This window comes from Mus pahari, chromosome 21, assembly GCF_900095145.1.
Source record: "Mus pahari chromosome 21, PAHARI_EIJ_v1.1, whole genome shotgun sequence".
NCBI classification, from domain to species: Eukaryota; Metazoa; Chordata; class Mammalia; order Rodentia; family Muridae; genus Mus; species Mus pahari.
In genome coordinates this window covers 20,932,418-20,943,814 of record NC_034610.1, presented here as the reverse complement: position 1 = coordinate 20,943,814, position 11,397 = coordinate 20,932,418, and the positions used below count along the sequence as shown (strand labels likewise).

Genomic DNA, 11,397 nt, shown 5'->3' with positions numbered 1-11,397 from the left:
CAGCCCGGGGTGCTGCTCCACACCATTTATGCCAGCTCCCAGGAGACAGAGGCAGACAGATCTCTGGGAGTTCAAGCGAGCCTGGTCGACAGAGTTCCAGGACAGCCAGGGCTACACAGAGAAACTCTTATCTTGAAAACAAAAAAGAAAACAAAACAAAAGACAGAAAGAAAAGAAGGGATACTCACATGAAAAGATGCTTAAAATTTCTGTTTTAATTTTAAAATTGCATTCATTTATTTGTGTATGTTTATGTGTTTGTGCATGTGTGAAAGTAAAGAGAACAGCTTGTGGGCACTGACTCTCTCTTCCTACCATGTGGGGTTCGGGCAGTAAGCTCAGCCCCAGTTGAATATAAGGCCAGCCTGGTAAGCACAGAAGCATCATGGATATTGGTACATTAACACTCCAGGAACAACTGATAATGGCAATACCCATAGACATCTACACAGTGAAATGGAGCTTCCCCAAAAGACACTGGGGCCAAGTGGAAGAGCTTCAGTGTCTAGAGCTGTGATGGTAACAGTCCCTTGGGAAGCCAGCCATGGTATAAATGAGATGGGTTGGGGCCCTCAGCCACACAGCCAGCCTGTAAATAGAAGATAGGAGTATTGCTCCTAGAGGAATACTAAATGTTGTCTGTAAACACCCCTCCATGAACTTTTGTGGGGTCCCTCTCTTGGGGTGTAAACTAAGAGACAAGCAGAGATAGATATATGTACCTAGCAGACAGACCTTAACCAAGTGACCCATGATCATAGTGGATGTCAGATGAGTATGACAAGGACCTCACTATGGAAGAATTTTACCTAAACTGCCCCCACCCCCAGTCCTACCACCAAAAACCAGTCTGAGGCACATTTTGCAGAATATATGTCAAAGACTACTGCAGTATGACCGTCTGGGAGACATACAGGCCATGGAGTATAAAAGACACAAGGATAATGCTGTGAAATCCTGGGCTTTAGGGGACTGTTGAGCCCAGCTGGGTATAGGTTGTGATGAGTAGGAAGACCACAGAGGAAACCAAGACAGAGACTGCACTCTACAGCTTTTCTGTAACCCAGAATTCCTAAACCCAAAGTACCTTTAAAAGCCATCATGGCCAGTGCAAGGTAGCACACAGCTGGGATGTCAGCACAGGAAATAAACTAGAGCATCAGGAATTCAAGGCCATCCATGTCTACACAGAAAGGTTGAGGCCAGCCTGGGCTTTATAATACGCTATCTCAAAATAAAAAAACAGAGCACAGAAAAGCTGGGTGGTGCGGTAAGGACTAGCCATGGCATTGGGGATTATTGTGGGGCCTATATAGCTAGGCCTCCCTTGTCCTTTGGAGGCATAGTTTAGGGGAGCCAGTCCTGACCTGTTCTCTGTCGCAGGTTGCAGCAGCTGGATGAGGAAAACAGTGAGCTGCGGTCCTGCACACCCTGTCTGAAGGCCAACATCGAGCGCCTGGAGGAGGTGAGCCGCTGGCCTGCTGCTTGTGGGGAAGGCCTGCCTAGAGTAAATCCTGTCCTTTGCCCTCTGCTTGTCACACCAGCATGGAGCCAGGACATGTGGTCAGGGCCTTCTGAACAGGGAAGGCCGGGTTGGTAACACTGGGGCCTGCTGTGCTCAGATGTTCAGACCTGGGACCTATAGGCCCAGAGCCCATACTACCAACTCATCGGAGGTGGCTGAAGACAGTCTTGCACATCACCAGGAGGAGGCAGCACTCTCACTTGCAGGGTTTGCTTTGTTTTGTTTTGTTTTTTTGTTGTTGTTTTTCTTACCCTTACTTTCTGTCCCAGTCTTTTCACAGAGTGCCCTGTGGGAAGCTCTGAATATTTCCAGCCCACCTAGGCTGACTCTTATAAACCAGAGGAGCCAAGCAGGAGCTTCCATAGACACTGGGCTGGATCTTGTCCAGATGAAGGTCCCTTGGCCACAGCAGGGCAGCTTTGACAGGATGACAGGAAAGCACAGACGTAGTCCTGCCATAGACTGAGAGTGGGATCCACAGCGTGTCACTAGACCGGAGATGAGTGGTCTCGAGCACAGGCCATGGGGTCAGGCTGCATATGTGGATAAAGCAGTGCCACGACCTGTCCACGCAGGTGTCTGTTTTTGCAGGAGAAGCAGAAGATGCTGGATGAGATTGAGGAGTTGACACAGCGGCTCAGTGAGGAACAGGAGAATAAGAGGAAAATGGGGGACAGGCTGAGCCATGAGCGGCACCAATTTCAGAGAGACAAGGAGGCAGCTCAGGAGGTGAGCTGGGCCATTTGTCTCCTCCCCTGTTCCCATATTGTGTGATATGGAGGAGGCCAGGAGACAGTTTCCTGCCATTTTGGGCAGTGCCGTTGGAACTGAAACTGCTGGGCAGTAGCTTCTTGGACCAGGTTAACATCCTCCCAGGAGAGGTGGTCAGGCCAACTAGCCAGAGCCCACCTTGTGGTTGCCTCACAGCTGATCGAGGACCTCCGCAAGCAGCTAGAACACCTACAGCTCCTCAGACTGGAGATGGAGCAGCGACGGGGCCGCAGCAGCAGCCTGGGCCTGCAGGAGTACAACAGCCGTGCACGGGAGAGCGAGCTGGAGCAGGAGGTCCGCAGACTCAAACAGGTGTGGCTCTGCCCTTGCATCTACCCTCACAGAAGCTCCTGAGAGGCTGGCATGAGAGGGGACGCACAAGTGGCGTCCTTCCTGGAAGGTCCTTGTCCCAGCCAGGGCATAGCCCAGTGTGACACTGCCATGTCCCTTAGGACAACCGTAACCTGAAGGAGCAGAATGACGAGCTGAATGGACAGATCATCACCCTCAGCATCCAGGGTGCCAGGAGCCTCTTCTCCACGTCCTTCTCGGAGTCCCTGGCCGCAGAGATCAGCTCTGTCTCCCGGGATGAGGTACCTTGCCCTGCCTTTGTATAGCCCCAGTCTCCTTATCCTATACAGTCCCCTCCCATTCCCTGCATTAACCCTTTGCTTTCCTGCAGCTCATGGAAGCAATCCAGAAGCAGGAGGAGATCAATTTCCGCCTGCAGGACTACATTGACAGGATTATTGTGGCCATCCTAGAGACCAACCCATCCATCCTAGAGGTCAAGTAGTACATCTTAGCCCAGTTTGGGCTGGTTATAGACTCCACAGCACCCAGGAGTGGCCCTGTCTTGCCACAAAGAGCCACGAGCAGCAGGTCCTGCAGCTTACCAAGCCAGCCCAGGGTGTGTGGGCCCTCATGCAGCTCAACTGGGAAAATAAAGAAGGGCTGCGGAGGCAATAAGAAGGAAGAAAGGGAAGTCCACAGAAGGCAGAGTGGGGCTGGCTCTCTGAACATCAGGAAACCAGGGCCTCCCACCACAAGCCGGCCTCACCACCAACACCCATGTCTGCTCAGCAGTATGCAGATATGTGGGGATAGTCTCTCAGGCTGGCATGGAGAGAGAGAGAGAGAGAGAGAGAGAGAGAGAGAGAGAGAGAGAGAGAGAATGAGAATATGAGTCCTCCCCTCAGTTGCTGCCTCTCGCTCCTGCTGACATGGTGCCACCCAAGCTTGGCCATTCCCACATAGTCAGCAAGCTCTGGACCCAAAGTTGGACAAAGAAATGGTAGTGTTGGAAAGACAGACAGGCAAAGATGGCACATGTGGGGTCTGCTTCCAGTCCATAGGCCACCAATTCTCCTTGCGCTGCTCAGGCCTTCTCTCACCAGATGGGCTTCCATTCACCTTCGGACCCAGGGCCTCCAAGCTACACAGCTGTTCTTTGGCCAGACCCTCACGACAGCAACTCATCAACTCTGGCTCTTGTAGGGCTGGAGCAGCTGGTTGATGTTGACTGGAACTCACTTCCTGGCCTGGTGAGCACGGTCAGCGCGACCCCAGTGCAGGTGCTGCTTCTCCTCAGGTGTGGCCTACCTTGGCTCCTGCACCCACGCCCTCCTCAGGCTGACTTTACTGCCTTGGGAGACGTTACGTTTCCCAGAGAATAGTCTAGGCCTCTGGACCTTGTCTGCTTTTGACTTTAAATCCCTAGGTGTCCCCAGGACTCATTTTCGAGTGGATAATGGAGGAGGTTCTGCACTGACCCAGAGGCACAGGAAGGCTTGCTGTCTGCCCTGCACCACCCACAGAGCTGCAGCACCCACAGCAGCTAGGCCTGAGCCTGAGCACTAGCCGGGTCTGGGCACAGTGTCTGAGACCACACCATAGGCTGCGTGTGTGTGAGTGTGTATGTATGGACGTGTGTGCGCATGCATGAGTGTGCACACAAGTGTGAGTGTATGAATGCTTGTGCCCACACATGCTGCCCTGCATCCCTTCACTGCCTATCCCCCTGCCCCCACCTCACTTCTACACTACGGTTTAAGATGTTGCCTCGTATTGTACATTTTGGGGAAAGCCTTGTGTGTAAATCAGTGTAAACTTGAAGGAGAGATTTTTTTCTATCATGTAGAGTAGGTATTTTTTATAGATTGAAGGTTGATCAATTTTTTAATACTTTCCAGAGAGAAAACTATCTGTGTATACATATGAAATATATATATATATGTATAATATATCAATATTGGAGCCCCGCCTTTCTGTGCCCAGGTCCAGGCCCTGTGTAAGGGCTGGCAGCCTGTCTCTGCTGTCCAACCCTGCAGTGCTCACTTTAAACACAGGTCTCTAGGAGACCCTGGGAAACACACCAATCACCCACTTGCTCACGGCATTGCTTCAGCTCCCTGAGAAGTGGCTCTTCCTCCAGAGCATGGCAGGCTGGGAGGCCAGCAGGACCCTGCCCCATGTGTCAGCGAACACAGATTAAAGCTGTTACCACACACAGAGCCGGCTTCTTTCTCCACAGGGTGGTGGGGTGGGTGGCTATGGGCCTTGCTCTTGTCTCCCTCAGGTTTCTAGGGAGATGACGTTGGCCATTTAAGTACAGACCAAAGAAACCCACTGTTTTCTGCCCTGATCAGGTCAGGCCTACCCTGAGGCCCCAGGATTTCTCCTCTAGGATGGGCAGAGTCTAGGTCCTGAAGTGAGTAGTTCTATTGACAGTCACTTCTAAAGGCAAGTTCCCAATGACCTCCAACAGCCCCTTAGTGGTAAGACTTGTGCCCTGAATACAGCCCAGAAGGACCACAGGCACCTCAGTTGAGGTTGCCATGCAGGCAGAGGGGAAAGTATAGATGTGGATCTCACAGATCTCAGGCACAGTGCCTCAGATCCCTGGCCTACACATCCTGTGTCCAAGAGTAATCACTGTAGTGTGGTCAGAGGGTATAATGAAATATTGAGAGCCATCGAGAGCGGGAGGAGGTATATTATGAAGAGTTTTAGTGGCACAGTAGACCCTGACACCACACATTATCAGAACAGCAAACCACATACCTATTGCACTCCCAGTTAGGTTCTAGCCATGGGCATTTAAATGCTGCCATCAAGGCTCCTCTGCCCAGGAAAGGCTGGAAATAAACAAGGAGCACAGCCCCCAAAGCCTGGCAGCTCCACAGTTTATTTCCCAGGTAAGTGGTGTCCATTCAACCCCCGTGGAAGGTTCGGAGGGAACTGAGCCCCAGGAAGACAGTTCTGCATTTGGGATCTTCTGTAAAGGGATCTCATGTTTGACATGGGTTGTTGGTAGAAACATTCTAGGAAAAGCTGTCTAAGAATTTTCTGTATGGGCCCACCAGTATGCCTAGAGGATAATCCCAGAAGTTGGCATCCCCTAGCAGCCTCCTCACTATACTTCTGATGGTGGGGGTATGGAGGGAGTGGCCACAGGACTTGCCAACTCTTGAACCTACAGCAAGTGGAACTCTTTGCCCAAAGCAAATCCTGTCTCCAGTTGGCCCCTGACATTGTTTTTAATCTTCCTAGTCGTGGTCAGTTATCAGAGAACAACAGAGATGAAGCTTAGCTCTGCAAGTTTAATTGATACTAGCCTCCCTGACTACCCTGAGGAAATGTGGTGAACCCAGGTACACACCCTATCTGCTCTGAACCTGCTGACATTTTGGAATCTTAGAAGCCCAGAGCATAACAGGAATTTTAGCCAGGAACCTCCATTTACATTTTCCATGAGGTTGGTGTTCTGACTTGTGTTACATGTCACTTGTGGAAATCAGAGAAATTTAGACCCAAGTTTTAGACCTGACTAACCTGCCAGTCTTGTCTAAAGCTTTTTGAGTGTTCACCCAGTGCGGACCTTGACTCTGACCTAGGTTTTCACACACTAGCCAAGCACTAACTGCATTGTATCTGCAGCGTGCACCTTTATAACTGTACCTTTGTGTTTTATTTGTTGAGACAGGGTCTTATGTGATTTGGGTTGTCCTCAAACTCACTGTGTAATAGAGGATGGCCCTGAGCTGCTTGTCTTCACTTCCCAAGTGTTGGGACTCCTAGGTATGTTCCATAGTTTCCACCCTTAAGACAGAATCTCACTTGGTGGCCCTGACTGGCCTCAAAAGGTAGAGAGATCTGCCTGCCTCTGCCTCCCAACTGCAAGAGCTGTGATTAAAGGAGTGCACCATCTTGACCCACCCCTCTACTTTTTGAGATAAAACCTTGAACTTTCTAGCCCAGGTCAACTTTGAACTCATGACCCTCCCACCTCAGTCTCCTTAGTAGGACTATGCAACTATACCTAAACAAGGTCTATTTTCTTTGAAGCTATGGCCCCAAATCTCAGAATAGTGTTGGGTCCCATCTGCTCAAGAGTCAGGGTGGTTGATCTATGGCTTCTGTCCCTGCAAAGCTCTCTGCCCTTCCTGACCTCTGCAGGGTGTCCTGTCGTCTATCCACTCATAGGGTTTGTATCTTCTGACCCATACTACACTAGCATAGATCAGGGCTCAGTCAGCCTGGGGTGATCCAGCATTACCTGCTGTGTGATCATCTTAGTGCGGTGATGCATCCATAGTGTGCAGAGATGCTGCAAAGGACTGTCCTGGATCCAGCTTGGCCATTCTTCTGATCATGGGCATCACCTACTGATGAGTGGTCAAGCTACTGCTAATATGGATGAATGATCTATCTTCCCCATGATGATAGCCCTTTCTTCTAGTTTCCATAATGCTGACTCAACAAAGAGGCCATTAAGTGACTGCTCATTGCTGTGTTGCCAAATTTTGGTGTCTTCCCCATTCAGGCATAGGTGTCCCACAGCATCCTGAATTCAGTGGCCTGTCTTTAGCTTTCTAGCTTCTGGAGCATGAATGATTTCCCAGAACCATTATCTGTAGTCTCTACTGAGCCAGACTCAGGTTTTCTGGGTCCTGGGGCAAATGATACCCAACTTCTCACACAACATTCAGAGTGCAGGGCATCCCAAGGGATTTTGGTGTCCTTTTGCTAAGTGCTATGGCTGCCTCAGCAGCCTGATTCTTAGTGTAGCTTCCAGTTGCTGAGGACAAGTGCCTGGAAATTAATTCGGGAGCCAAAGGGCTCTAAAGAGAAATAGCTTGGGGGTTCTTGTGAACATAACTCAAAGGACTTAGGAAGATGCCTCAGATGCCAGTGTTTCTCTAGAAAAAGTGATGTGCCTATCTAGCACTCGAGTAAACACAGACCTCAGATGGCGTAACCTCGGAAGAAGCAGTTCCAGCACGGTTGCTGCTTCAGACCGTGGGGGAAGAAACCAGAAGTCACTGGAAGAGGTAGAAAGCAGCCAAGGCAGCTAGGTTGGACTGTACCACCTACTGCCCCAACGCAGCAGACAACCGGTTCAGCCCTTGTACAAAATCACGACCCAGACTCCCGACATCTCCCCTGGCGCATTGACACTCGAACCGCGTGGACACCTACCGGAGCTTTGCCCAGGAGCCCATCTTAAGGGGATCCTGGGAGCTGTAGTCCGTTCTCTTCCCGGATCCAGCGCGCCTCATCAAACTAGCGTGGGAGTACCAACTGCATCCAACAGAGCGTCTCCTGTCACGTTGGGAGGCGAGATCTCTGGGAAAGGGTAGAGGGTAGGACCATTCATGGACTACAACTCCCGGCGTGCCTTGAGCGGCGTCGCTCTGCCCTGTGGGAGCCGTAGTCCTGGCGCCGGGTTCCCAGTGCCGCGTGCGCCCCTGCGCTGTAGCCTCCGGTCCCGACTGGGCGCCACGCTACGGAAGCAGCGTAAGGCGTAGCGGGTGGGCCGGGCCGGACGGCGGGCGCTACGGAGGCGGTGTAAGGTTGCCGGGCGGAGACGGATCTTCGCGGCCAAAACGCGCTAAGCCGGCGGAGCATCGCGGCTGGCGCGAAGGGGCCCTTGGTGCCCTCCGGTGGAACTTGTGGATCAACCGACTGAGGGCCGGCACCAGGGCCGCGCCCGCCTAGACCGACCGCGAGCGCTGAGGAGGCGCCGCCGGCTTGCTAAGGTGAGTTCCACGGTAGGCGGCCGGCCAGACGGCCTAGGACTCGTAGATAGAGCTCGGCCTCAGGGCATCATCCGGGATGCTCCATGTTTGTCCTGGGAGCAGAAGCCTGGCTTGTGAGCGGGAAGGGGAACGAGGAGCGCGCCGGAGGTGTGGGTCACTCGAAGCCAGCCTAGGAACCTCAGACGCTGGAAACACTCGGTGCCTGCCTGTCCTTGAGTGCCCTCTTGTCCGGGGCTAAGCGTTGGCCCACTGTACCAAGGTATAGGTCGTGGGGGCACTATCTGCAGAAACCTGCAGCTGCTGGGGCGGCAGCAAGAGTAAAACGTCCTGTGTGTCCCCTCATCCCACACTTGTGTTTTTGCGGGCCTGTCAGCAGGCCGGGAAAGTTACAGAGCAGCCCCTTGACAGGTGCGGGATTTTCTTTTTGTTTTCTGAAAAGGGGCCCTTCTACGTCTGATTCGGGAACCCTGTTGTGTGGCCAGATGGTCCTTGCTAGGCTGGCTCACAGGGTCCCTGAGTGCCTGCGGCTTGTCACTAGACACTGGTAACAGGATCACGAAACACCTAGCGTGTAAAACAGGATACCTCCTGAGTTTCAGGACTCCGAACACTCAGGCCCAGAACCTGAGAGCCTTCCTAAGGGTTTGGTGCTGACACTGCAGTTCAGCAATAAATCAAGAAGAACTGCTACTCAGTAAGAAACTGTGAGATTACCCCTCCTGTGGCAGTTTTCCCTTTCCCAGTCTGGAGAACTGCAAGTCACAGATGTGGAGCTTGCCTCTTGAGTTTCTCCCTGCTTCCAGAGTCTGGCTGTCAGGGATGCGCTCAGGACCACAGTTCTGCAGTCTGGGGCAATTGTGTCTTGCCTCCATGGGTAGTAGATCCGGCTTCCCTTGAGGTCCTTCTGCTCCCCAGAGATGCACCCATTTCTTTTCTAACATCGAAGAATCCCTGGAGCTGTCTGACTGGTAGACGGTCATTGACCTCCAGGGAGGAAGATTTGAACCCTGCTGGATCCAAGGCTCAGAAACTGTACAACTTAACTGCAATGGAGTTATCAAAATCTCTGCTGGCTGTAGTGTCTGAGAGTGGTCCTAACTCCATATCTGTGCAGAAGCCTAGGCTAGTCCTCTGTGGGTAAAGGGTTCCATTGTGGCCCATCCTTGGATCCAGGCTTTGCCTATGCCCAAGCTTTCCTGGCCCCTGTTGTACATTGTCCAGGTCTTAAGGCAAAACTTGTAAGCCCCATTTTACAGATGTGGAAACTGAGGCTGACGGTCATCAATTGACAGGGGAGGGATAGACAGAGTTCTAAGTCTCCAAACCACATGCTATTTTTTTGGTCTTCCACATTCTCATTGGTGGTCCTTGAGATGAGCCTTTTTGGTGACCTGAGAACCTTCAGTACACATACTGTGGATGCGCTGATCAGTTAAGAGCCTGAGAAAGTTAGAGTAGCCCTCTGTCCATCCCTGTGGTCTTTAGTATCAAAACTGCCTTTTGCCGCACTAGACAATTGCTGGGGCTGAAAAGGCAAAATTAAACTTTTTAAAAATAATTTTTAAAATGATAAACAAAAAATGTTAAGGTCTTTGAAAAACACCAGATGTGGAGAGGCCCAGGCTCACTGGTGACTTGTCTCCTTATTTTGTCCTGATTTCTAAACTGTGTGGCCTGGGAGGCTGAATTTTGAGAGAAACAGCTGTGGCCTTAAGACTCTGGCCTAAGGGACACTTCCTGTCTCCACCTCCACCCGTCCCCGGGCCCAGGGGTGTGGATGGTTCTCCTACCTGGCTGTTTATCTCTTGACTACCCCATCCTTCCAGTCCCCTCTGGTTGTCACCTCACACAGTCTGAGCACCCTGAAGTGTACTGTGCTTCTGCTTTCAGAAGCTTTAATTAGGCCCTAACTCCTCAGGCTGGATGCACCTCTGCCATTTGGCTTTCACACATCCCCAGTATGTCTCGCTGTCTGGAGCCATTTGATTCCTAGACCTCTGATATCGTTCCAGCCTATCCCCAGGGCTCTGTTGGGGGCAGCCTAGCTCCTGGAGTCTCCCAGACTCAAGACATGTGTGTTATTTCTTGGCAAGTCCTGGTAACCAACTCAGTGCACCCCCACACTGATGAGGTAGCCAGTAAGCACCCTCAGTTGACTGCTGACCTCTGGTAGCCTTGAGTCAATTGATTTCTAATGTTAAAGAGTTCTCCTGACCCAGAAAAGTAGCACGGTCTCTGTGGAGACAGGCACCTAGCTTGTTTCTCAGTCTGAGAAGTAAACTACCAGCTTATGACCCTTGCATAAGTGTCACTGAAAGGAGGCAGAGGAGACTAGGTTGAGGCTTGGAGACCTCCTTAGTCACATGATTGTCATTCTGTGGATCATGGCATGGCTGTGTGGAAACCTTGTGACCAGTGGACCAAAGAGTATCTTGGTGTGGGCAGCATATTGCCTGTCAGACTGGTCCTGCTAGGCAGACAGTTGCCAGGGGCGACACTGTAGGACAGTATGGGGATGCAGACGTAGGTAGTGTGGGCCTTAAGGTAAGCCATCATAAGGTGCTGGGCAGTCTGACTGTTCTGTGCAGGCTGTCATGTGGGACACCAGTGATGTAGCCCGTACTGTGTAAGAACTGTGTACTAGAGCAGGCTTGCTCAAGTCTCCATTTCAGGAAACCAAGTGGGACACTTGCCCTGGCCTCAACCCTCTTGTACTGACAAAGGCACAGTTGTGGTTCTCCTGCACCATACTCTATATCTCAGCTTCCCTGAATCTGCCAGCCCCATTTCCCTGTGGCCAAGCTGGAGGATGAGCCTGGGTAGAGCGTCGGGATATTGGAAGGAAAACAAGTCGAGCCAGGCAGTGGTGGCACACGCCTTTAATCCCAGCACTTGGGAGGCAGAGGCAGGTGGATTTCTGAGTTCGAGGCCAGCCTGGTCCACAGAGTTGAGTTCCAGGACAGCCGGGGATATACAGAGAAACCCTGTCTCAAAAAAAAAAGGAAAAAAAAAAAAAAAAAAAAAAGAAAAAAAGTTGATAGCGGCTATTTCAAAATGTCA

At 51.5% G+C, this 11,397-nt stretch overlaps 2 protein-coding genes across 7 annotated transcripts in view; both read left to right on the top strand.

Annotated features, from left to right (window-relative positions):
• The window catches only part of Rab11fip3 (RAB11 family interacting protein 3), an 84,109-nt gene extending 79,303 nt beyond the window's left edge, over window positions 1-4,806 (top strand). For 2 of the 3 annotated variants that reach the window (XM_021221448.2, XM_021221447.2), the window contains 5 exons: window positions 1,384-1,465; window positions 2,117-2,254; window positions 2,453-2,608; window positions 2,749-2,889; window positions 2,979-4,805. In XM_021221448.2, coding sequence (XP_021077107.1) covers window positions 1,384-1,465; window positions 2,117-2,254; window positions 2,453-2,608; window positions 2,749-2,889; window positions 2,979-3,092 — 631 coding nt within the window. In that variant the 3' untranslated portion in view covers window positions 3,093-4,805. Of the gene's footprint in view, window positions 1-1,383; window positions 1,466-2,116; window positions 2,255-2,452; window positions 2,609-2,748; window positions 2,890-2,978 lie in introns of all 3 variants that reach the window. The other variant, XM_021221449.2, reaches the window with a different exon arrangement.
• Window positions 4,807-8,086: 3,280 nt separating this feature from the next.
• Window positions 8,087-11,397, top strand: part of Capn15 (calpain 15) — a 25,719-nt gene continuing 22,408 nt past the window's right edge. For all 4 annotated transcript variants that reach the window (XM_029533012.1, XM_029533010.1, XM_021221462.2 and 1 more), the window contains exon 1: window positions 8,087-8,337. The gene's annotated coding sequence lies outside the window, so the exon portion shown is untranslated. The remainder of the gene's footprint in view (window positions 8,338-11,397) is intronic.